General features: G+C 36.1%; 3 protein-coding genes across 3 annotated transcripts; 2 read left to right on the forward strand and 1 right to left on the reverse strand.

Moving 5' to 3' along the window:
- Positions 1-5,677: 5,677 nt before the first annotated feature.
- Positions 5,678-16,598, reverse strand: LOC119074700. Its single transcript, XM_037180988.1, has 6 exons — positions 16,445-16,598; positions 8,019-8,194; positions 7,871-7,952; positions 7,754-7,812; positions 5,938-6,088; positions 5,678-5,872 (listed from the first exon to the last, which is right to left on the reverse strand). Exons 2-6 carry the CDS (start codon positions 8,079-8,081, stop codon positions 5,787-5,789), a joined length of 441 nt encoding a protein of 146 aa, XP_037036883.1. The 5' UTR covers positions 8,082-8,194; positions 16,445-16,598; the 3' UTR covers positions 5,678-5,786.
- Positions 11,011-14,453, forward strand: LOC119074701 (general odorant-binding protein 72-like). Its single transcript, XM_037180989.1, has 7 exons — positions 11,011-11,133; positions 11,194-11,272; positions 11,331-11,383; positions 11,446-11,481; positions 12,060-12,171; positions 14,180-14,285; positions 14,328-14,453. The coding sequence occupies exons 1-6, from the start codon at positions 11,068-11,070 to the stop codon at positions 14,272-14,274; spliced, it is 441 nt and encodes a 146-aa protein (XP_037036884.1). The 5' UTR covers positions 11,011-11,067; the 3' UTR covers positions 14,275-14,285; positions 14,328-14,453.
- Positions 16,599-18,851: 2,253 nt separating the features above from the next.
- LOC119074983 lies at positions 18,852-24,882 on the forward strand. Its single transcript, XM_037181386.1, has 12 exons — positions 18,852-19,012; positions 19,081-19,159; positions 19,259-19,311; positions 19,372-19,407; positions 19,792-19,903; positions 20,138-20,229; positions 23,628-23,699; positions 23,760-23,838; positions 23,965-24,017; positions 24,084-24,119; positions 24,260-24,371; positions 24,685-24,882. Exons 1-12 carry the CDS (start codon positions 18,956-18,958, stop codon positions 24,768-24,770), a joined length of 867 nt encoding a protein of 288 aa, XP_037037281.1. The 5' UTR covers positions 18,852-18,955; the 3' UTR covers positions 24,771-24,882.
- Positions 24,883-26,808: the final 1,926 nt, after the last annotated feature.

Consider the following 26,808-nt stretch of genomic DNA (forward strand, 5'->3'; position numbering starts at 1 on the left):
AGTCCGACTATCACTGCCAGGGAAATTTCCTCGAAGATGTTTCAACAAAATATCCAACAATGTTTTCGTTACATGGCAGTATGAGCTTTGAGGAAAAAGTTTTGAAAAATCTAACTGATATAAAGAACGCTCAAAAAAAGGCGGAGGAAAAACGCTTGGTATTTGAGGCGCATATGGTTATGAAGTTCGACACTTTAAAAAATGACATGTTGCAAGCACAAGGTAGAAATCAAAATCGGGGTCAAATGCATCACACAGAACCGTACCAACCAGGCGATCCAGCCCATTTCACCGAAGAAGATTTCGAGGAACTTGACACAAATTATCCAATTACGCTTCAACATAAAGTGGAAAAACTTGAATGGGATATCAGACAAGATTTGGATTTTAAATTGCTTCTGGTAATTCAATCACTTTTCAATTTTTGACTGTTTGTATTTATAAAATGAACTTGGAAAAGGTCTAGAAATAACAGGTTCGCTCTAATTCCCTCCCACAGAAATGTCGAATTCACGAATTGATTGGCAAAGATCCAAGAAAATCCGTTCGTTTAATTTTCAAGTACCTCATATGTGATAGCGTGTTGGACGACTATACTTGGTGTGGAACAAGCGAAAAGGGATCGTTTCAAAAATTAAAATCGATAAATAATTTGGTTTTTCGGACTATATCCTCACATTTCAAACATTTCAAACGAGTGGAATACAACAGTTATATGGTTCAGTGGCTGAAGCACTCCACCACCCGTCAACGGCGTGTTACTTATGAGTACCCCAATCGAAAACCGAAACCAAATCAACGTCTGGGCTCCAATTACGGCAGTGATGAAGATTACTCAACAGCCCGTCACCGTGCTGCGTCTAACTTTTTACCCAATCGAAAAACGAAATCAAATCAACCTCCGGGCTCCAACTATGGCAGTGATGAAGACTACTCTACAACCCATCACCGTGCTGCAGCTGCTGCTAACGCTTTTCCCAATCGAAAAACTAAACCGAAGCAATATCCGGTAGCAAACTTTGATATTAATCAAGATTACTCCACGGCCCGTTACCGTGCTGCCACTAACGATTTCCACATCCGAAAAACGAAACCAAATCAACATCCGGGCTCAAACTATGGCAGTGATGAAGACTACTACACAACACGTCGCCGTGCTGCTACTAACGCTTTGCCCAATCGAAAACCGAAACCGAAGCAATATCCGGATTCAAATTTTAATGACGATGGAGAAAGCGAAATTGATGATTGATAAACGCAGGTCAATTTCATTTTTTTTTCATGTAATTTTCTGAAGTTGGTTTTAATTGGTTTCTCAATAAATATGTTGAATTAAAAAAAATATATTTCGATTCGTTGGACCTTGATCCCTACTCCCTACCAAACTTCGACTTTCGTGATTTCCAGCTGATTTTACAAATTGCACATTATCCTCTGATAAATCTATGTTATGAAGTTATACAACTCGTTAATGCAACCTTAGTGCAACTGCAGTAAAACAGTAATACGCCGATAAAACGAGAGTACAACGGTAATGCAACGGTAATGCAACGGTAATGCAATGGTAATGTAACGGCAATGCAACGGTAATGCAACGGTAATGCAACGGTAGTACAACAATATAGCAACGGTTGTATGGCGGTATTAAAGTAGTATTTTTTTGGAAATATTGTGGTAATATGACGATAGTAAAGCGGTACTACAACGGCATTATAACAAATATATAGCGGTAATATAGAGGTAATTCGTCGGTATTATAGTGATATTCTACCGGTTTTATAATGGTAATTTAACGATAGTGCAGCGGTAAGACAGCTGCAAAATAGCAATATTTCGGCAGTAGTAAGAACTGCAGTGCTGCGGTGGTATCGCGGTAGTACTCCAATTGCAACAACAATGTGGGTTGTTTCACTTTCATATATTTGTCGGTTTCGAAACCGCCACATTAAGAGAAATTGTTACTTGTTACATTGATTGTTGCGTTGAGCATTTGACTGAAGTGATTGGAATTGCAATGGATGAGTCTGTACCTAAGAAGTGTTTTACTGGAAAGAACCATTTCTCACGACATTTGAGGGACTGCATTGCAGAGAAGAAAAGATTGAGGAGTTCATATTTTCGGCGAAAACTTAATGATGCCGGGTTGAAATTTGAAATTGATCGTTTGAACAAGTACATAAGGGCTAGTATTGATGCGAGGGACTCCCATATGCTTATGAATAAGCTGAAGCAAATCAGACCAGACAGTAAAATGTTCAAAAATATCAATAAACTTTTGGGTGATAATAGAAAGACGGTGCCCGAACTGAAGGCAAGTGATGGCTCTCTAATTAGTAATCCATTCGATAAAGCTAACGCCATTGCTAAAGTATATGGCGACGTTCACCGACAAAATAGAGAAATGGGTGATCCTGATTTTGATGTAGTCGTGTTGTCTGAGGTGAATTCGTTCTCTCAGTTGGTCGCGCAAAATTTATTTGAACCTCGATTGACAGACGCTGATGAAATCAGCCGTATTCTTAAAGGTATTAAAAACAAAAAGTCTAGTGGACCTGATGCTATTCCGAACGTTGTCCTGAAGAAACTTCCTGTTTCAGCACATGTACTTCTGGCTAAGTTGTTTAATTGTATTCTGAGTTTGGGATACTACCCCAGTTCATGGAAGACAGCCCACGTTGTACCGATTCCGAAGCCGGGTAAACCGGCAAATGAGGCAAAGAATTTTAGACCCATCAGTCTCTTAAATGGCCTGAGTAAAATCCTACAAAAAGTTCTCTATGTTAGAATGCTAGAATACTGTGATGAAAATGATCTATTACCCAACAGCCAATTCGGCTTTAGGAGCAAGCACTCCACCGTACATGCTCTCATAAGGTTATTCGAAGAAGCAATCATTGGTTTTAACGATCTCAAAGTGACAATAGCAGCATTCCTGGACATAGAGAAGGCTTTCGACACGATGTGGATTGAGGGACTCATATATAAATTGATGAAGATGAACTTCCCAAATTATCTCATCAGAATTGTGTTTTCCTATCTCAAAGAACGGAGCTTTAGAGTTAAGTTGGGAGACCAGCTGTCTGACTCAGTATCTGTGAATGATGGGGTTCCACAAGGATCTATATTAGGTCCTTTACTCTTTATTATATTTATGATAGACCTCCCGACGCATATGAACACAACTCTAACAGTCTTTGCAGACGATACGAGCATTTTCTCAACTCGATTGTCGCATAGTAGAGCAAGATCAAATGTACAAAGCCACCTCGATAAGTTGCATAGATATTACCAAACCTGGAAAATTAAAGTGAATGTGCAAAAATCGGAAGCACTCTTCATTCAGAGATCAAACCGTTCGCGTATTGTCCGTGAAAACTCGTGTGCTATTTTAATGAATGGCACAAAAATCCCATTCAAGAACAGCGTCCGTTTTCTGGGTTATTATGTTCAATCGAACCTCAAGCATAACGAACATGTGAACAGAATGTTACTCAAGGTAAACACTGGGCTGCATAAACTGTATCCTATCATGAAAGCGAATAATGGCATTTCACAAGATGTGAAGGTTAAAATCTATGTGACTATACTTAGACCGGTTCTCACCTATGCTGTGGCGGTTTGGCATACCTTACCAAAGTACTTAATTAAAAGGCTGAAGGTTTTTGAGAATAAATGCCTTCGTATGGCAATAAACTTCAGAAGGTCAAGAACGAATTATAAATTTATATCTACTGAGGAACTGCACAGAATTGCGAAAGTACCAAGACTCAACGTGTACTTATACAAATTGGCTAAAAATGTGCTTAGCAAGACCTATTTACATGATAACACTGTTATCAGTAAATTTGGTAATTTTTCAAACGAAAGAATCGCTAACTGTATTTACAAACCCCCTCACTCGCTGATAAGAGGCCTTGACTCTAAGCTGTTGTCTTTAGACACACGCGCATCTTGAAATTTTATTTCCCATTGACAATAATAATTATTGAAAATTAAGAATTTATTGGTTTCTTTCTACTTTGATTTGTTAACAACAGATTAGTTGTATCTCTAGGTTAAGTAATCCCCCCCCCCCCTTCAAAAAAATAAGAATATTGATTGTTTTTATATACTTTTTTCAATCTATAAGGTGATATGCCTACTGAAATTTCATTTTACAGAGAAAATTTTACTCTCTGAATTATCGAGTCCAAACACGAATCAAAATGTAGAAATCTCGAACATAAATTTGAAAAAGTCTGGATGACTGTAAATTTATTTTAACCTCAAATATTTATGTAAAAACTAATTGTGTACTTAATTTGATTGAATAAACTAAATATACAAAAAAAAAAAAAATCTTACAAAGTTTTCGGCACTGAAAATTTCCATACGAGCTGACTATATCAAAACTCCTCAGCGTCTTGATTTACTGTTAAAGTCTAGGTTTCGCTGGTGTAAAGTGAAGGGAACTCTCCTGAACTCTCAACCGAATCTCGTGGTAATGTTGAGTTGATTAACATTGGTTTTGAAGAGGTGCACAGAAGCACCGACACTTTTTCACAGATCTTAAGCTCATTTGCGGGGTTGATAATTGCCAGATATGACATGCATACAATGTCCTTTGAGTGATGTAATGGTGTTGAGGAATTTCGCGCCGTGTCATTCACAATAACCCACAAAGTGACATTTTCCTTATACAAAATGTGTCATTTTATCAATTATTGTGAATGACGCGGCGCGAAATTCCTAGCAACCGATGTAATCAGTGGAATGAGACCCGTGAACTATACCATTTGGCTGAATGCACACGAAGTACATATCTACACCCGCCTTCAAAAATGCAACTTGGTATATTGATAGGCGCTGGAATTATAGTCAATTATTCACAATGACGACGAACTCAAAGTTATAGCATAGCAATGCTGAAAGCTGTACTTCCGTGAAAAAATTACGTGAATCAAATTCAAATGAACACGCACAGGAGTGCAGGTACATTAACACAGACACCATGCTACAAAATTGTAATTTAATATTCCAGCCAAGTATTTCACCTTTAAGTCGCAAAATGATTAAAAGTTTTCAGTTTAATTGAAACATTTTTAGAGTTTCGTTTAACTTTGCCAAAAAGGAAACAAATTTGCTGCTCGTTCATTCCGAGCTTTGAAGCAATATTTAATTATATCTAAACACTAACACGGGATCACAAAAGTTTACCATAAAACTTCACAAACATCACCCGCTACACAAACACATTTTCCTTTCAACCTCCCTTTCGGCTGACCTTTGAACTCTTTCACTGTAGACCAACAAATTAATATTACCCAATGCTTTTTCCAATCGCATAAGTTTCATGTATCGTTTATCGTGCCCTCGTCGACCAACTTGAAGCCATTACTCGCATAACCTTGTTGAGTAAACAAGTCGATACGATATAGAATATTCCGCAAGCATCTATTCCAATCTTGTGTGGAGGAAACCCATCGAAAGCATCATAACGCTGACAAGTTAAACAAAAAGTTTTTTTGGAGGGAGGAGAGGAGGAGAAATTTTCGTTGTGTAATCATGGATGGCAAATATTTACTTTTGAAATCAACGTTGCCAGGCGATGTTTCGTTGACGAGAAGAGATAAAGACATTATCGACATTTTTATGAATTTTTATTTTAAATTTGCTCAAACGACAATTTTTATGCTAACAGGATATTTGTGACGGTGCAACATTTTCGTTTCAATTGTTTCCTATCACTATTGTGTCCACAGTGGTACGATAATATATTCTACTCAAATCATTCAGTAACATTATAGTTAAAGTAAGAAAAACTTTAGCTCCTTTCCTGCCAAACATTTTAGCATGTTGTACCCGACAACACAGTGAACGTTCCCGGTATTATCTGCAAAATATGAGTTTTACATCTGAGGAACAGAACAATATTCCGAACAATATTCCGATTCTAACCTAGGGCGTTTCTGCAATGGTCCAGAGCATTTTTAGCAACTTCGTTAATCTTATTAGGAAGAAAGTGTCCAATACTTTCGTCGGCCAGATTCCCAGGCACTTTTCCGTTAATAACCATGTTAAACATCTCTAGCACACACGTAGCGAAACACTGAACATTGAAAGTTTTAAAATAAATTCAGAATTTGTGGATCCGACGCACTGCAAGCATGAACGATCACAGTGACAGCTGCCAAATTGAGTACTTTTTGTATAAAATTTGTTTCCCCCTTTTCACAGTGTCAAAAATTGTCCAGTTTCAGTACTAGGGTGTAGCGTTTTGACGAAAGTATTTTGTTTTTTAAGGCCTGCGGGTAGGTTCGATGCAGAATAGTCCACTGAACACGAAAATACCAAAATTTTGTTGAAGTTCGAAGCTCCCATGCGCACCTCTGAAAACCGACTTTTTTGGTCTCAAAGCCATAGTGAGATTAGTTCTGCCGGCTGTGTGGAAAAATATATCTTAAGTGTATATGATAATTAATCGTAGAGACCGTGGCTTCAATTTGGCATACTTAAAAATTTTAAAAAATTTGAGCCACCGTTGAACAATTACAAAAAGTTCTCCCGACCATGACTTTTTCAGATTTGTTTTGGATTAAAAGCTTTCTAAAATATGTGACTGGAAAGGAATATAGTCGTGTCGCAGCTCATTTTAAAGGGAATTTCAAGAGCTTTCAAACGAATGTAGACTCGACGTAAAGATTCACCGGGTTGCAGATTCAATGACCTTCTAGTGTGTAGAAAATGGTACGAGAAAAACCATATTTTTTTAATTTTTCACAGAATTTATACAAAAACGGTTCCAAATTGTACTTAGTATTGCTGGCGTTAATAATGCAGCAATTCTGAGAAGAAATAACCGACTTTTGGGGTAGCTTTAACTCGTATCTTTATGATAATCGAAAAATCATCAAACTGACCATTTTTTTAAAAATTTCTCCTTAAGAAATGAGCGATGTTCTTCCCAGGATTGCTGCTCTATTAACGCCAGCAAAGCACCTAGCAGGGTAATAGAGGTTTTTACACGTCAAATAGAGTAGTTTTTTTATACCAATAATACCATTAGCAGCCTTAATGGTAATTTTGCAATGACATTATGAAAAAAAAGGTATGGAAATATTCGCATACTTCGATTAAAGTACTACTCTATTTTTTTCTATTACCCTGCTAGGTGCTTTGACGCCAGCAATACTAAGAATAATTTGGAACTGTTTTTGCATAGATTCTGTGAAAAATTAAAAAAATATGTTTTTCTCGTACCATTTTCTACACACTAGAAGGTCTGCAACCCGGTGAATCTTGACGTCGAGTCTATATTCGTTTGAAAGCTCTTGAAATTCCTTTCCAGTCACTTATTTTAGAAAGCTTTAAATCCAAAAAAAAAAAATCTGAAAAAGTCATGGTCGGGAGCACTTTTTGTAATTGTTCAACGGTGACTCAAATTTTTTTAAATTTTTAAGTATGCCAAATTGAAGCCACGGTCTCTACGATTAATTATCATATACACTTACGATATATTTTTCCACACAGCCGGCAGAACTAATCTCACTATGGCTTTGAGACCAAAAAAGTCGGTTTTCAGAGGTGCGCATGGGAGCTTCGAACTTCAACAAAATTTTGGTATTTTCGTGTTCAGTGGACTATTCTGCATCGAACCTACCCGCAGGCCTTAAAAAACAAAATACTTTCGTCAAAACGCTACACCCTATTCAGTACCCTATTTAGAGTACCACTCATGCTAGAAGTGCATTGATCCGACAAATGAAATCTTTACCTTCTCCTTAGAATCGTCGGCAAGTTCTTCCGGATGCTGTTTAACGAATGCAATCTGTTCTGGGATTAAAAATAATTCGAAATTAAAATGAAATGACAAACTGTGATCATCTTATACCATCCGAGATCGTCAGCCTAGTCTGGCAAATGGAATTGAATACCGACAAGGTTTTCATAAATTGAGCTTCGCTTATGTCCGCCTGTAAAGATGTAGATTTATTTAAATTGATTCAGCCAATGTAAATCTGAAAGGAACTGTTCATTACTTGTTTTGATTTATGAACCAGAACGAACAGAATCGATATTAATGAAAGTATGTTTCTCATCATAGCTGCTTCAACTATTTCGAAATCGATAGCCAAATGACACTTTTCGGTTGGGGTCTTTCCAATTTATTACCAATTTTATGCAAGTAATAATTTATCGAAGCAGGAAAAATAATCTGTAATTGAATAGCTAATTGAATTAGTGATATTATGCAAGGTGCATCTATTATAAAAGTGAAAGTCATTGGCAATTTACGCAAATGTAAAATCGATTGTATTGTCAATGAAGCGACATGATCGATGAGATTTTTTTTGCAAACTCAGGTTTTTTGAATCAGTTCTAGAAACAAAATTAGAGACACCTGGAAAATATCAATTATATCAATACCCTTGAAAATGCGTTCAATCCGAGGTTCAATCATATTTTTTTTACTGTATCTTTGAAAAAGTGTTTCTGATGAGATACCTCAACTCTTAAAGAGCAGGAACTTTATTGACACTGCCCACATACCCGCTGTAAAATAGGTCAATAATGAAAACGAGCCATCAGAACAGTCGGAGCGTTTGCTGCGACTGAGCCCCGTACAAACCCGTATATCTATTGCGTACGTGACCCTAGTGCGTCTGTCACCCTACTTTGACCGTAAGCCTATGCGCCGGTTAAAGTAGTTAAAGTAAAATTATTATGTAATGTGTACATCTTAGAAATTGCGCATAGCGCAATTACGAAGCCCCGTACGACGTTCCTTTCAAATAAAACAAAAATTTCAAATAGCCCTAAAATTTTAATTTAATTTAATTTATTTTTCAACAACATTCTATTCGGTGTTCGATTATCTTTCAAATGAAACAAAAATTACGAAAAACGGATGAAATTTACTCGAGTTGTATGTAAAATACGCATAGGGCCCTAGTAGCGGCCTTAGTCCGAGGACCCAAATTTAATTTTTTTTCAACAACATTCTATTCGGCCTTTGATTACCTTCCAAATGAAACAAAAATTACGAAAAACGGATTAAATTTACTTGAGTTCTATGTAAAATACACATAGGGCCCTAGTAGCTTTTCACTTCTAAGGCCCTAACTCACGGTCCAGTCACCCGATTTTAAAAAACTTTTTTTCCTGGATTGGTATTGACAATACCTATCATGCCGTGTCATTTACATTTCCATCGTTTATTTTGTCATAAATATCACCAAAAGACCTTAAATCACTTAGGCGGCCCTAACTCACGAAGGGCCGACCCGAATATGCCCATCTTCGAACTTAGCCTCACTATTTTGACTTTCTTTCAGGGGAAAAAAAAAATTTGAAATCGGATTTGATTTACTCAAGATATCGACGTGACAGACAGACGGACAGACGGCCCAAATTTTTATTGCGGATTCGTCATCTATGAACATAGGCAAACACATTGCCCTTACCGTCTGCTTCGAATTCCATCAATTACACACGGCATCGTAATCCTATAAGCCCCTTCGTACTTCGTACGAGGCTAAAAATCTGAAAATTTACAGCACTAGCTAGAGTCAGGTTTTAATGTCGATTTTTTCAGCATTAGACCCAAGTGGCAAATTGGGTCGTGCGCTGAAAAAATGTCATTGCAACACGTGTAACACATCATGCTTTGTACCAACCGATAATTGAAACATAATAGTAGATTACATCCTAGTTTTGAACTTTTTATTTTATCAAGTGGGGCGTTCGCAGCTCGAGCCGAAGCCGAGGAATGGAACTGGACACGGCAAAATACAAAGTTCCAAATCGTAAGTTTATACCTCGAATCAACTTCGGCTTTAACAACCCCATAGTTCAATCTCAGATACCATTTTATTGTTCTTGAAAGCATAAAATACATTTTTGACAAAATTCCAATTTTGTGGGGAAGAAGTGGTTTCTTCAACATTACTTTCTTTGTGCAATTTTCACCAGAAAAAGGGATCAAATTCAAATTTACTTTTTCAAATCAGAACAAAAAGGAAAAACGTTTTAGTAATCTGATACATCTCGCAATGACTTTTTTACCTGTCGTCTTAAGAAAGATGCACATGGGTTTAGAGGGTCTACGGGTTATCTGTGTAAGAATTGAAATTTTGTCCATCGATCCACCGTTCACTCAGAGTCTCAGCGTCATTTTCAGTTTGCTTCAAGTTCACCACATTTTTATCACATTCAAGACTTTCAAAACTTCAGCCGAGCTAAACGGAGCAACAAATACCACTATAGAAGGGGCCAAATTCTAGTTCCGAATACAGTCAAATCCGCGTTAGAACGTAAGAGCGAATTACACAAAAACAAAAAATCGTCCAAGTCTCTTCTATCCCTAGAGTATCTAGAGACACCGTTTCGTCCCGCTAGCTTCAAGAACTTCACAGTTCATTTCTATCATTCCCGTTGAATTATAAAATGAAAAACAGACATATTGGGGGAACTGATGACGTCAATGTGTGGTAGTTCTTCAAACTATGCGTTCTACGGTAAGGTGGACAACTGTTAATCAAAGAAGGTAAAAACGAACGATTCGAAAAACGCAAGATTAGTGAACTTAACAATAGTCACCAATCGTTTGTGAACCATTACTCAACATTCTATTGAAAAACTACAAAATAAATCAAAGAATAAGGACCTGACGAAAGAATATAAATAGAGCTTACCAACATATAAACTTGTATGCAACTAGCTTTGTATAATATAATGCATTTAAAACGTAATGCAAGTTCTTTTTTACCTATGTACGGTCCTGAGCCCATGAGACCCCAAAATTTAAAAACTTTTCGAGATAGGTCTTCTTCGCCACATTTTAGAATTTGCATGGAAAAATTTTAAATGTACCCTACGCCTGCCCTGTCCTCTTCACCTGGACAAATGTTGGAAACGATGTTTTTTTATTATTTGTAAATTATATGGACAATATAAAGCAATTTCAGTAATAATATGAAATTATATGCGCGTTGATATACCAATATACCATATACCATCCATTAAAATGCATATAAAGCTGCTACAGAGACAATTGATCTTGAACGCTCCAGATTTCGCTACATAAAAATGACTCGTCGACTTGTGTGGTTGGCTTTGTTGTTTTATGTAAACTTGTGGGAATGGGGGGAATGTGTAAGCTATTGGGAGTTTGTGTATATTCAAAGTTAAAGGAACATAATTTCTGAATTTCAGGGAGTAACTGAGCAACAAGCCCAGAAATCAAGAGAAATGATAAGAAGTGTATGCCAACCAAGAGTTAAAATTACGACCGGTTAGTCGAGATCAGGTACCATCTTTCAATAATTTTAATTCATTACATTGTCTTTCAGAGATGGCAGATGGAATAAGACAGGGTAATTTTCCAGACGACAAAGTTCTGAAGGTTTGTTCTAATAAACCTAGCAAAAGTATGTAATGCTGTATACTAATAAACTTTCTATGTAGTGCTATACACACTGTGTTATGGAATTGACAGGAATCGTAAGTATTTTTAAATGTAGTTTGGAGTTATCTGAGAAGCATTCCTAAAAAAAATTGAATTCGAATTGACAATTTTGTAGTGTTAAAATTGACAATTCTTTTGTTGTAGTGTGAATTTTGATACTATACGTTGCCCATACTGACCACTAAATCGTTCCTAGTATTCTACCTTTCAATGATACAACACCCTTTAGAGTTGTAATCATTGTAATCCGATTGAAAAAAACATGCAGCCGTGGCTGGTCGGATATTAAATCATCTGTTATCCTTAATACTAAGCGACCAAAAAGGATGTTTAAGAAAATGAAGTACAGAAGATTAGAAGATCAAAATGAAACAATAGGTCGGATAGTAAATTTGCTGCTATAAAGTTTCTTCAATGAAAGGTTAATCTGCAAATTTTTTTTTTTAAATAGTTTTTTTTTTCTCTTTATTTAAATATGCGAAAAAAAAGGCTGCTCACAATGATGCAGCCCGTAAAATTCGTTTTACGTAATAGGCCAAATAACTTCATTTTCCTGAGGTTTTGTTTTCGATGTAAAATTGCTAACATGGAGCTGACTCATTTTCAATTACAGATGAAAAAAAACAAGGTGAACTACGAGGCAGCATTGAAAACAATGGAAAAACTTCTAAGTGGCGACGCATTGGAAGAGAACAGAAACTCCTTAACGAAATGTAAGGACAGTGGTTAGTATTACCCAAGAAATGTGTTTCACAATTATTTTCATTTAGCAGATATATCAACGATATAAGAAGTGGTATGATTGTAGCCGATGCTAAATTATTTATTTTTCGTCACATAGTAGCTCCCTTATCTCAATCAGCTAAGACTCAGATTCAGGCTTCACAAAACTAGACCCAAACATTGTCGCCTTGATTTTTAGACCCGTACGAAGTACTGGGGTCTTATAGGTTTACGCATACGTTTGTAACACGTCGAATTGGACTCCCTGAGTAAGGGGAAACCTATTGTGGTTGTCCAGAGATGCTAAATCAGCAAGAAAAAAAATGTCCGTCTGTCCGTCCGTCCGTCTGTCTGTCTGCACGATAGCTTGAGTAAAACGCATCCGATTTTGAAAATTCTTTTTTTTCCCGTTTGGTAATGTCAAAAGACAGGCTAAGTTCGAAGATGAGTGATTTTGGATCGACCCCTCCTGAGCTGGGGCCCAATAAGTGCTTTACGGTTTTTCGAAGATATCTCCGGACATTTAAACGTTAAACTTGTAAGTGATACGTCAAATAAAAGGTATTTACAATACCGATCGACAAAAAAAAAGTTTATGGAAATCGGATGACCGACTCGTGAGTTAGACCTCTTGGTGTGGAACAGGCACAGGGCGGAAAGCAGTTTTTGCTTGTAGGTCTTATCTGGCTACTCGGCCGTACAGTGAACGTGGAGTATTTTGTCAATATCTCGAGTAAATTTTGACCGAATTTCATGAATTTTTTTTTGTTTGAAAGGTATTAACGAATGTAAAGCGTCGGTACTATTTTCGGTTTCCTAACAAAATGGCTGCCGGCGGCCATATTGAATTTTATTAAAAGTGATATATATTGGGAAAAATGGTACTTAGAGTGTTTCTGTTAACATGGAAATAATGCGTTAAGTGTGAGGGGTTTCAGGGATTCCATATACGGACATCTATATATACCTATATACAGCTATATTGAGCTATATACAGGCATATAGAGCTATATAATAGCATATTCCTCTGTGAAATGTTTATTTACAGTGAAATATAGGTAAATATAGCGGTATATAGCTGTTTAAATAGGAATTTATGAAATTTGACTTCGTACGGGGCTGTCTATATTGCCTCCGGCAATTTAGTTGTATATGATAACAAGGCAAAGAGTGGATAATGTAAGTGATTTTAAAGGGAGAATAGTTTTTCAGCAGAGAAGAAAATGAAGTAAAAGAAATGAAGAGTTTCACATTAAAGGCTTTTGATACGAATAGGTGTTTCGTACGGGTCGGCGTTAGCTATGTTTTTAATGAAATTTTGGGCAAATTGGGCCATTTGCATGGAAAATTACATATGTACCTGTCTTGGACGATTTATTTAAGGCACTTTCGCTTCTCACCCTCACTTTGTTTGGGCTAAAACTCGCGCAAAGTTCTCGATGCTGAAACAGTATCTTTCTCATTCGGTAAAATTTCAAAATATTTAGTCTGTTCTGCTTAATGTAAAATGTTAAAGATTGGGGTTTGCTAAACTGTAGAAAGACACAGGGTCAAACAATTGGTCTTCGTATTACATTATTAGATTATGGATTTGAACACTATTTCACAGGACTCTCAATGACTGACGCTGTCGGCAAATCGGTCACATCTGTCACTTCACCGAACAATAATTTAATTTTCTGACAAATGATTTTCATTTATAAATTTCGTATCTCAAAAGACCGACTTGAAGGCAGTGCCATCGCTGATTTTTGCAGTAGTGACCATAACAATTTCCACAACTTATAGCAGCTACAATTCACGCCGTTAGTGTGCCTAAAATTTGAATTTTAAGTGAACGATTCGATGAAAAAGTGAACCGAAAAATACATCTCAACGCTTCATTGTATGAAAATGACGCTACGTTAGAAAGACCTCCGCACTTTCCATTTTGAATTTCGACCGCACTTACGGCGTGAATTCACCTTAGCGCTAGAATCGTTTTTTTTTAGATTTCATTTTCATTTACAGCTGTTGGCATCAAAGATAATTGCGAGGCAGGCTTCCTAGTCGTAAAGTGCTTCTACAACAACCGAAATGTAAACAAGGAATTCCCATTTCCATAACATTTGTTCGAAGTTAATGCAACGGGTTGTGTTTACATTTGAACCTAATTGTGTGAATCTAGCGTACTCAACGGACATCACGTATTGACTATAAGGTTTTAAATTAAGATTAAGATTTTGTTTGTACCGAATTGGCCAATACATATAAGAAGCAGTTGACCATGAACATTAGCAATAAATGGATGTTGGATTAACTGTGTAGCAAACTTCAGAATATCCACCGACCTGCGCCGATTTGGTACGCATGTTAGAATCCTCATAGATGACTGAGTTTTCCCTCAAATGCGTTACTGTTTATTGAAGTCTACCCATCCGTATTTTATTTTACATACCTTTGTTTCCCCTACGGTCGAAAGGGGCTTATACACACCTTGGAAACAAGAAACTTGGTTTAAGTTTCGTGTGTTTGTTGGCCTTGGTTCGCCTCGGATCAAGAAAATTCGCACGTTTACAAAGTTTTGCCTATAAAAAGAAACAATCGAAGGTATATCTCACGTGATAATATCACAGAAGTGGACAAACATCCAAAAATGATTGGTGTTTCTAACTCCTATTGAAACGGGAGATTTATACATTGCACTACGGACTGATATGGATTTATGGGCTTATAAAAAGCATAAGCCGAAACCCACTGCAAGCTTAAAAAAACGACTATAAAGAGGAACAATACAGTCGAAGGCATAGCTAAAGAAAATTGACTTCAGTGAAATTTAGAAATGAATTTGCTTCAGCTGTTTTTCAGACGCGAGTGAAAAAAAGTTACACGAATGCGAAGGGTAAGATCGTATAAAGACGTATAAACGGTGTTAAGGAATCTCGCGCCGCGTCATTCACAATGATTCACAAAGTGACATCTTCCTTATACAAAATGTGAATAATTGTGAATGACGCGACGCGAGATTCCTAGCAACCGTATAAACAGTTTTGTGGACCAGCTGGAAAACAACTGAAGCAAATTATGTCTAAATTTCAGTGACGTCAACTGTAACATATCTTTACTATACATGCGAGAGTGTATTGGTGTGAATGTATTGACGATACATACAAAACATTCGTGCATGCATAGATAGTCGTAGTACATTACTGATATAAGGCTGTATATAAAAGACGTGTACATATACGAGAGCTTACGCGAGTATTAGTACGAGTGTCTTATATAAAGCCTTATTTCAGTGAGGTTTTCTATCGCAGGAAGATGCGGGAAAAGGCAATAAAAACGCATATGATTCAATTCGGTACAATTAGGCCGTGTCACCGCACATTCTTCAAATGAATTAAAAATTCTCAAATAAGTTGACATTTTTAGTCCAAACATTTCTAACAACAAACGTGATGTGAGCCTATACGCCAAATTTTCCAGTAGTTCAACAAATTAATCCGCGCCGAGTTAATACTACAAAATACGAATTCAACACATAATTTTTGACAGTTGCATACACTTTTTTATCTGCTCTAGAGGGATAAGTGGGAGATTATTGTTCTAGGCAGATAATAGTACATTACTGCTATAAGGCTATATATAAGAGACGTGTACGTATACGAGCGCTTGCGCGAGTATTAGTACGAGTCTCTTATATTCAGCCTTATATCAGTGAGGTTTTTTTATCGCAGTAGGCAAACATCTCTTTTTCTAGTGATAAAATTTTGCTTGCAAAACCTTTAGCTCTCTAGGGTAAATTTGTTTACGCTTAGGTACGTCGTGTATATAGCGCACAATACGCACACACACACACCGTATGCGATAATATATATTATGCACCTGTTGCCAAGATTGGTATTTTGACGTGCAGGACATTATTGCCTTAGCCGAAGGCGTGGGTCATAATGCCTACACGTCAAAATAACAGTCTGGCAATAGGTGCATATCATATTTTATCTGTCAAGAACAGATATATCGAGATAAACTAAAACTCCCTAGAGGGATAAGCTCGAGATTATCGTTCTAGACAGATAAAATATAATACAGCCACAAGCTACATGAAGTATATAACCCTGTACATAGCTCGAAATGTATTACCACTCGGGCAAGCCTTGTGTGCGTACAATCTAAAAAAAATAAATAAATCGGCAATTCTATACTATGTGTATCGAGTTGAGTCTCACGGTTTTCAAAGTACAAACTGGGTGCTCCCGATAGCCAGGGTTTTGTGCTAAATGGAACAATACGTACCTGCTTCCAAAAGACTTGTGAAAATCCGACTGATTGAAACAACAATTACGATTTTTTGTTTATCTGCTAGCGTCAGATCGACACGAAATCTCGCTATGGAAGAACTTCACTGTTTGGCGTCGCGGATAAATGAGCTATACCACTCGAATGTATTAAAAAGACAAGTTCCAGTTATGATGCAATGCATTTGAAATTGAATCGACTATTTCACGGGGTATTTAACAAATAAGTTTCTTAGTTGCTTGTAATGTACAGCAGCAAAAATAATCTATAATTAAATTAATGTTTATGCACGGAACTATAAACTGTTTAGTCACAGTCAATTTGAGCAAATATTTGGAATTATCGATGGTATTGCAATGGAACGAAATGATCAATGAGATTTTATATGTCCACCCACTATGTCACCGCAACAAATTAAATGTATTTGCATTCTATCTTTCAACAAACTTTTATGAATGAAGAAATTATGAAGACATAAGGTGCACTTAGTTTTAATAGACGTATATTTAGCAATAGGAAATGGATGTACCCAGTTCACATGCTATAGGAAATTACAATATAATGTTACCAATACCCTCTCTAGCAACTTACATTCATTAGGGTGGTAAAAATGCAACGTAGAATGTAGTCCTTGCATTTTACATGTAAAATTAGTCAACAGTGTACGATTCTATGCACAAAGAAATACGGTGGTATTTTGACAGCGTCAATACGAAGTTTATTTGCTAGAGAGAGTATTGATGTTTCGTTAGTTACCTGCATCGAGTTTCGTTTTCTCATTTACGATGTATCTGAGCCGAAGGAGAGAGCAATAATTCACACTTATGTTATTTATATTCCGATTACATAAGATACAGAAGCGCTCATGTAAACGGCGCGGCGCATAGCATAATCTACTATTGCATGGTATGGGACGAAAAATCAAAGAAATAAACCAAAAATTGACCTCACTTCGGTCCCTGAAGCATACAAAATTAAGAAAACCTGATGTCATTGATGAAACCAACATTAGAATGTTGTATCCTTCAATAAGGAATGTTACCCACCCCTAAAGTGGGTCGTAAAGTCGTAAATTTCCTGAAAAGTGATTGCTTTCGCACTAATTTACTTTACCGGAAACGTACACACATTTAAACTAAAGCGTTTCCGCTAAAACGCAATTTTTAAGATTGCCGCCGACATTTTATTTCTACTGGGTCACCTCTTCATCCACTCACATCACGCCAAACGACAATATTATTGTTTGTTTACATGATTGGTCAAAATAAATTTTTCATCAATTTGGTGGCTTTGACGAATATTTTAAGTCAACCGCTAAGTGAACTGTTAAAACCACACAAGAAACACATTTACGCACAAAATATGTATAAAATCACATCGAAATCACAGAAATTATTACATTTTTCACAACCGACACTAAATTTTTGTGTTGGTCATTTGACGTTTCAAAAACAATACTCATGTTACGATTAACGACTTTAACGACGATTTTCTTCGTTAAACCATATTCGACTAAGTTCAAGGTGGATGTGATTCAAGGCTGTATACTTTGGGGAGGTCACGCAGATCGCCATTTTATTAGATACGCGGGAACACACCTTTTCCATACAAACAAATTCACCAAAATTGAATTTGTATGGCGTGGTGAATTTTTTGTATGAAACGTGGTGTGTAGCCCGCGTTTCTGCATCTGCGTGACCTCCCCAAAGTATACAGCCTTGGATGTGATTTGGGTGAGAAATTGAGTGGGAAATGCTTTTTTCATATATTTTCTTTTTGTAAAATCTTTTCAATTTGGCAATATTTTGGAAATGCCGAGGGAAATGCCCAATGTACCAGTTTCTTATTTTTCGTGTTTCTGCTGATATTTGACAAAAAATCGCGAAAAAAATCGATTAGTCCCTTCCTTATTAGACCTTTGCCCAAAATGTATAATTTGGAAATAATTACAGTGGACGTCAGTGAAATTAAGATATGAATTTACTTCAGCTGTTTTTCAGCTGGTCCACTCACCCACAAAACTGCTTATACTTGTGGAATATAAGGGTGAAAAAGTTACAGTTACTCGATTAGAAGTAGTAAAACGGGGTGGACCAGCGAAAAATCACCTAAAATAAATTTCTATCTAAATATCACTGACTCCAGCTGTAATAAATTGAGCAGTTTTATCCAACGACGTTCTTTTCTGGACGGTGATTGCCCTTCTGACCGTATTCACTGGTAAATCTCATTCATTTCTAGTGACCCATCCTTTCCCCTTTTGCTTAATTTTGTGTCGTTTATGAACGATCTCACAAAATGTCCGAAATGATTATCGATTTCCTAAACGTTTAAATGGTGGATCTGTTTAAGTAGAAAATTTAATTTCTCTTAAATGACATGAAATTATATCCGCTTATATACGATCAATACGATTGCATATAAAACTGCATCCGATGCAACTGAAGCTACTATTTGAGTCATACCATTGAGCTTGAAGATACTACACAATTCCATCTCTAAAAGAAAATGATTTGTCGACTTGTGTGGTTGGCTTTGTTGTTTTATGTTAACTTCGGAGAATGTGTAAGCTATTTGGATTTAGGTATTTCACCTCGTTTCATCGTAAAGAGGAAATATTTTCTGAATTTCAGGGAGTAACCTTTGAGCAAGTACAGAAAACTGGTGAAATGGTAAGAAGTGTATGCCAACCAAGGATTAAAATATCAACTGGTTAGTCAAAATGGAAATAATTTTTTTCAATCATTTTAGATCTTTAGAATTTATAATAAGTTTAGAGCATGGTGCGCTATTCATTGCATTATTTTTCAGAGATGATAGATGGCATAAGAAAAGGCAAATTTCCAGAGGACAAACTTCTGAAGGTTAGTTGTAGTAACCTCATGAAATTCTGTGATGCTGTGCTAATCCACTTTTTTCTGTAGTGCTATATACACTGTGTAATGGAAATGACTGGAATCGTAAGTACATTTTACTTTCATATGTAGCTAAGCCTTCAAATTTGACGACGTTTGAAACTCAAGTGATATGAAATCAACTGCAGAGTTCATTTGTGTAATATGCAATAGAGTTCGGACTTATAAGTTAAGACGCAATGTATAACTAACCTGTATAGCCTTTTATAGCGCATCACGTGTGACGTATGAGTATAAGTTAAAAGAACAACAATTTGTTACAAGCTCAGTGACTGTGTTGGTTGCAAAATTGTCAGGAAAATTAAACTTTTTTATCTTAAAGTCCAGGCCCACCACTCTAGTGGTGACTAAGTTTATGGATGTCCCCTTAACGCAAATAGCAACTTCTTAGAAGAAGAATATTTCAAATTAACTCGTTTTCGCTTACAGATGAAGAAAAACAAGGTGAACTACGAGGCAGCAGTGAAAACAATGGAAAAACTTTTAAGTGACGATTTGTTGGAAGAGAATAAAAGCGCTTTAACGAAATGCAAAGACAGTGGTTAGTATTAGTGATGTCATTGAAAATTATTTACATTTATCTGGTATAAGACGAGATGATGTCATCGCTGCTAATTCGCAAAATCATTGTTCGACTCCGTAGAAGGGCCCCTTTATCACTCTATAGCTCAGACTCAGACTTCACATAGCCAGGGCATGTTTAAACCATTCAGCAATTTGTGGATCTCTGTACTCTCGATTTCATTTAAGATTTACCCTTTTTTTTCTGTTACAGCTACTGGAATTAAAGACAATTGTGAGGCCGGCTTTGCACTCGTGAAATGCATATACAACAACCGAAATATGAACAGGGAAGAATTTCCATTTCCATGATATTTTGGAGAATAGTTCAACTGAAAAGCTGGTATTAACAGCGACCTAATTGACGAACCTTGGCATATATTCAACGGACATCACATTTTGACTATTTTGAATTAAGTTTGTGTTTGTACATACCTAATGAACCAATAAATATAGTACAGTACAGAGTACAGTTGACCATAAGCAGTGGCAATAGATTAGAGAAAACTCTAAGACCGTCGATCCGGGACGAAATTTAATAATCATTTTCTGTATACGTGAGAGTGTATTGGTGAGCTATTATATGAATCGGTCGGTAGGGAACGTAAACGGTCGAGAAGGAAAGGAATGCACCAACACACTCTCCCGATTACAGAAAAATATCTTTCAAATACCCCAATACACGCCCACACGTGCACACACATCTTTTGTGTATTGGGGTAATCCTTTCCAGTAGAAGTGTAATGAATTTTCATATATACTTTTCGTAACCAGTGTTGAGATATGGCGACTTCGACGAGCCGGAGGCGAGTTTTGGAATGGAATTCGCTAAAAAAAATCCTTTCACCATAAGTTAGGAACAACGTTTTTCCTAATCGACGTCGGAATACGTGACGATATTTGAACACAAGTTAGGAAATTGTTATTTTCCTAACGAATGCTAAAACCGTTTTCCTAACTAGTGTTGAAATATCGCGACTTCGCTGCTTATTTCACACGTCGTTTAAGAAAAACGTTGTGTTTAGTGAATTCGAGCACTAGTCTCGGGCTCGAGCTGGAAACCTCTCATTCGCTAAAAAAGCATTTTAGCAAGCGTGAGGAAAATACCTATTTCAAACCTAGGATAATAAAGTATTCCTTGATAAGACGTTTCGACCACTGTTTCGATCTGTGAGAAAATTTGATACGTCCTTGAAGTTTTGCATTAATATGCAGTTCAAAGATACCATTTCTCATCAGGCCATGGCGACAGTCGTACTCGATACAGTGCTCTATCGAACACTATATCGATTTGCTCACGATTTGCTCCCGAACATAGCAAAGCGGTTTTTTGCACATACGTATATGTAGACAAGTATTCCTTATGATGCAGTTCGTATTAAAGTTGTGTACGCAACTCGGGATAAAATTTAAAATTCAAGTTTATTCAAGTTTTCTTAATCTACGGCTCTATTCTTTAAATTTCTCCAAACAAATTTCATCAACATCTGCCTCCTCTGACGCAATTTTTTCGTCAAATTTTCGAATTTCGTCAAATTTTCAATTTTCGTCAAATTTTCAATTTTCGTTAAATTTTCGAATTTCGTCAAATTGTCGAATTTCGTCAAATTTTCGATTTTCGTCAAATTTTCGAATTTCGTCAAATTTCGTCAAATTTTCGAATTTCGTCAAATTTCGTCAAATTTTCGAATTTCGTCGAATTTCGTCGAATTTTCGAACTTCGTCAAATTTTCGAATTTCGTCAAATTTTCGTTTTTCGTTAAATTTTCGAATTTCGTCAAATTTTCGATATTCGTCAAATTTTCGATTTTCGTCAAATTTTCGAATTTCGTCAAATTTTCAATATTCGTCAAATTTTCGATTCTCGTTAAATTTTCGAATTTCGTCAAATTTTCAAATTTTTCCAAATTTCCGAATTTCTGTTATAAGAACTCTTATAAAAAGCAGTGTTCTAAAACTTCTAAAATGACTGATATCCCAACAAAAATCTCTTCGAGAAAAGTGTGACGCAGTCTTTGAAGTACAATTTCTAAAAAGAATGATATCGCTAGAGTTGACGCTTTCAGCTTCGTTACGCAAAAATTAAATTTTACACCCAATTTTAGTTCAAACAAGCTGGCTTAGTTTTTCTCATCCAAAAAAAAAATTTGACTGGAAACAACCAAAATTTTACCAAAAAAATCTGCGTCGCAAAGTGGCAAATGTTCAGGAACAGACTAGCAAGAAAATTTATCTGCCACATGCGACGCAGATTTTTTTGGTAAAATTTTGGTTGTTTCCAGTCAAATTTTTTTTTGGTAAAAATTATTTGGCAGATGATGAGAAAAACTAAGCCAGCTTGTTTGAACTAAAATTGGGTGTAAAATTTAATTTTTGCGTAACGAAGCTGAAAGCGTCAACTCTAGCGATATCATTCATTTTGGAAATTGTACTTCAAAGACTGCGTCACACTTTTCTCGAAGAGATTTTTGTTGGGATTTGATAAGTTACCACATTAATGATTTTTAGGATTTTTGCCTGACATCAGTTCTGTTCTATTTTAAAGGAATTTCATTCTTAAGTCGAATTCACAATCGTCCGTTTTGCCTCCGTTTACACGACGTTTCTATCGTTTAGATGAATTTTAGCATTGTTTTAATTCCAACTGTCAAGTAAACGGCTTGAGAGCGGAGGCAAAACGGCTGGAAAACGGACTACTGTGAATTTAACTTTAAAATAGGCCCTGGTTCTGTTGGAAGAATTATTTGGTTACGTTAGAAGCGTTAGAAGAGTGAAACAGTTTAGTTATGATTTGCAAAACCCAAGTACATCAAAAACGCTAATGATTAATGAGAAGTTCAAAAGAGATCATCTCCAATACGAATATCGAGGAACCACCACGGAAGCAGGTTTCCTAAGTCAAAATCTATCCAGATTCATCAAGAAACTAGAAACCTGATGGATGTTAAGAAGTCCAATAGGAATCAGCCTAAATCAGCCTGAAGAGGGATTACGGCATCAATTCTCTTTCCCTCTATTCTATGTCATCTCTACCGATAGAGCGAGATTCACTATTTCACTGAAACCGAAACCTACTTCTCTCAGCTTAACTATCTTAGAACAGCTTTGAAAAAAAGAAGTATTTAAATAATAAATTTTGACTCAACCACTACGTTTAGGAGTAATTTGCGGTACTCACCAAACATTTATATATTTGCAGATTTTGATATTGTACTTCAGGATGCCACACTAGGGACAAAATCACACTTTTCGCGAACGAATCTTTACTATACTTTCACAAAGAATGAATCTGCTCAGAATGGCATGTTTTCTTCTAATAAAAACTGGAAAGTTTAATGGGTAGCAGGGTAGCATTCACATTGACATTTTACCGATTATTCAACAATTACATTTTGTTAAACGGTAATTATTTATCGAATAAATTGATAGGCACATACTTCGCCAAACCCTTTTGATTAGTGTATTAAGCTCACTGACTCTGCCTGCCCACTTAAAATATAGAAAATTATAGCGCAGATAAACTAAGTTAATTCGATTTCGGTAATAACATGGAATTACACATGAAAATGCGATACATAAGAATGCATATAAATGATCTTCGACGAATTAAAAAAAAATTGATTCGTAAACTTGAGCTCATAAGAATCTTTCAAATTTGAAAAAAGTTGAGCTGAAAAGCTTCATCGATCGTCCTGTCATTGTGACTGAAAATGAATCATAGACACTGTCTCTGCTTGGCCTTATTGCTTTGCGTAATGTTTTTCGGCGTGGAATGTGTAATTTTAGTAAATTATTCAGCGAAACTGCAGGGAAAAACCTTTTTTTTTTAATTTTAGGGTGTAACGATGGAGCAATTGGAAAAAACGTCTGGCATGGTACGAAGTGTATGCCAACCGAGAACGAAAATTGCAACCGGTGAGTGAGATTATCATTTTTTTAAACTCAATCTCAGTGAACACAGTTTTAGCATTAAAAAATCTGAAGAAATTGCACAAGTCCTGTAGTTCTCAGCGTACGTCTCAATTCAGAATATCTTTTCAGAAATGGCAGACGGAATTACACAAGGCAAATTTCCTGAAGATAAAGCTCTGAAGGTTCGTTTTTGGGGAAGTTAATTCTATATTGATGGTAGTTGGTACTAAGATAAATTTTCGTTACAGTGCTATATGCAATGTGTGTTGGAAATGACTGGAATCGTAAGTGTTTTAGGAATCGGATATCCTGAAGTCCTAGAAATTCTCTTGTTCTTGTTAGCGATGTAGAATTAGGACGAAAAACTTTCTATTACTTCTGTAACTTCAAAAAAAAAAAGTTTTCAGTCGTTTTCGCATTGCAGATGAAGAAAAACAAACTAAACTATGAGGCATCTCTGAAGCAAATGGATAAGCTACTACCAGACGACATTGTGGAAGAAAATAAAAATGGTATAACGCACTGCAAAGATGCTGGTTAGTACAAATCGAAGAATCGCAGCGTTTTTTGCATATTGATTTACCGAACGTTTATAACTTTACAATTTACACCATCGGAACCTTTCAGAAACGGCCAGTGATTTGTTATCGACAGTATTGACAAATTTGCACAATGGTTAATCAGGTCTTTTATGCTTAAAACAAATGAAGTAAAAGATTTTCTAAAAAAAACTTCGCTATACGATTGCCGTTTCTAAAAGGTTAATCGCAAAATAAGCCAACATATTAACAATTCATAGTATAAATGCAACGTGTATGTTAAAATAATCTTCATAATATTCTTCAACAGCTAATGGAGTAAAGGACGCCTGCGAAGCAGCATACATATTAGTTCAATGTATGTACAAAAACAACAAAAAGTTCACGTTTGCTTAATTTCTTAACCGAAAATAGAACAATGGCCTGAACTTCGCATATAGACCGGATATCATATCAAACTATCTCTTGTTTCAACTTATTTATCTGAGTTAAATAAAGAAATTTTTCGGATAAATCTGATTTTCTTTGAAATTTTTTCTTATGCATCGTCTGTTGTCTATCAATAGAGTGGAACCTACACAATAAATGTTGCCCTTTCGATTAGATATACACACTCTCAGCCAAACACATCAAGTTCATTTGCTAAAAGGGAAATATTTGTCAAATTCGTTTGACTTTTTTCTAATTCAAAGCGAGTACAAGGTCAATCGTGACTGGAATAAAATCAAACTAAAACTTTCCATTGGTCATCGTGATGCTGAAGATAGATGAACAAAAAACTAGAAAATGGAAAAAAGTTGTGTAAATAGTAAAAAAAAATTGAATAGTAAAGATTTGTAGTTTTACATATTTCCAAGGCAGCTCTCTAGCAACCGTCAGAAAGTGTCCGCTTGCAAATTTCATTACACTGTATTCATACACTTCTAACATAAAGTAATTATCAAACGGACACTATAGATCAGTGTCAAATAACGGTTTCTTCTCTCATAATAGTGTCAAATGAGTTGTCAATTTCACAAAGATAACCTCAAACAATGACAGCTCCATATAAATTTTTGTAACATTGTGGTTAGCTTTGTGAAAATGACAGCTCATTTGACGTCTCAAACGACATTGACAATGATCTATTGCTGGGGAACTGACTTGATACTTCTCGTTTGTAAACAAACAATGTAGGAAGAACTTTTACACCGTTAATGTTATCATTCTTAAGTAAGGCCGAATAAGGAAACGATAAACTAAAATTAAACACTAAATCAACTGACTGTCGTATCTTTCAATGGATATGCGTCGGTAGCCATAACTAAGAGAAATCGACCCTATGCAAATTTGTAGCCTACATTTATCCGGAAAAATATTTGTTTTTTGATGACTTCTCTGAACCAAAATCTTTTTTTGAATTTTTTTTCTTTAAAAGTAACACATTTATGCGTGCGGTAATGATTTTACTTTTTCAATCGAAGATTATCGTTCAGAGACATCATCAAAAAACGAATATTTTCCCGCCTAAATTTAGGTTACAAATTTGCATAGGGTTGATTGCTCTTAATTTAGATTTTTTGCTACGTATATACACCAGTGCCACCATTCATACATGGTGCTTCCCTCGTTTCGTTATAGCGCTAAAAAAAACTAGAGTACCGTCTCAGGTCTCAGCTGTACTTTGTTTAGTCGACTGGACCTAAATTTGAAACTGATTTTATAACCAAATTCCACTTGGTATTCGTTTTCAAAAGTTCTCAAAATGTCGAACGTGGCAGGCACGAAAGAAACACTTCGGTAGAATCTCGTAACTGAATTTTCGCTTGACATATTTCATGTTTAACATCGGTGAATGTGGAAACTTCATAAACCTCAACTTGATACCGTAAGTAAAACACGCAACCCTTTAAGCATTTTCACCCAAGACCACCATTTAAACTTATTACACAAAAGAAAAAAAAATATTGGAGGGTCGCCTCTACCATGTCGCTAAACTTTACGACATTTATTACGATAAATTTCAATTTGCACCAGTTTTTAGTGAAAATGGGGCGGTTTACATGTGAGGACCGACAATAAATTTTAGTTGAGAGCTCTTAGTGGTTTTCATAACGATTGTAACATACTTTTCCTTTATTGTTATGTGACATTGTTGTGTACCGGAACCTCAAAAGTACTTGCGTTGCTAATATCAAAACATTTCCGAATATCTTCCGAACAATGTTGATTGGACGCTTTTTTCTGTTGTTGCAACAATTCATGCAAATTCATTATTTGCTCCGTATATACGGTTACAATCGTCGTTTATGTATTCCACACCACCCTCGTCATGTGTGTGTATGCAACTAGAAGAGTGTGGATAAATGTAAATAAATAATAATGAGTATGGTTGGGGTGGAAAATGCAAATGAAATGACATGTAGTGATATATTGTCATAGCCAGAACGGTTTA

This window comes from Bradysia coprophila, unplaced genomic scaffold (assembly GCF_014529535.1).
Source record: "Bradysia coprophila strain Holo2 unplaced genomic scaffold, BU_Bcop_v1 contig_151, whole genome shotgun sequence".
In the NCBI taxonomy this organism is placed as follows: domain Eukaryota; kingdom Metazoa; phylum Arthropoda; class Insecta; order Diptera; family Sciaridae; genus Bradysia; species Bradysia coprophila.

Coding starts and splice junctions, on each gene's coding strand:
- LOC119074701 (XM_037180989.1), top strand. CDS start 11,068: ATGACTCGTCGACTTGTGTGGTTGGCTTTGTTGTTTTATGTAAACTTG. Junction 11,134..11,193: donor TGTGGGAATGGGGGGAATGT/GTAAGCTATTGG, acceptor TCTGAATTTCAG/GGAGTAACTGAGCAACAAGC. Junction 12,172..14,179: donor AACGAAATGTAAGGACAGTG/GTTAGTATTACC, acceptor TTTCATTTACAG/CTGTTGGCATCAAAGATAAT.
- LOC119074700 (XM_037180988.1), bottom strand. CDS start 8,081: ATGATGAGAAACATACTTTCATTAATATCGATTCTGTTCGTTCTGGTT. Junction 6,089..7,753: donor CCGACGATTCTAAGGAGAAG/GTAAAGATTTCA, acceptor TTCAATGTTCAG/TGTTTCGCTACGTGTGTGCT. Junction 5,873..5,937: donor CCATTGCAGAAACGCCCTAG/GTTAGAATCGGA, acceptor CATATTTTGCAG/ATAATACCGGGAACGTTCAC.
- LOC119074983 (XM_037181386.1), top strand. CDS start 18,956: ATGATTTGTCGACTTGTGTGGTTGGCTTTGTTGTTTTATGTTAACTTC. Junction 19,160..19,258: donor AAGGATTAAAATATCAACTG/GTTAGTCAAAAT, acceptor ATTATTTTTCAG/AGATGATAGATGGCATAAGA. Junction 24,018..24,083: donor CTGAAGATAAAGCTCTGAAG/GTTCGTTTTTGG, acceptor TTTTCGTTACAG/TGCTATATGCAATGTGTGTT.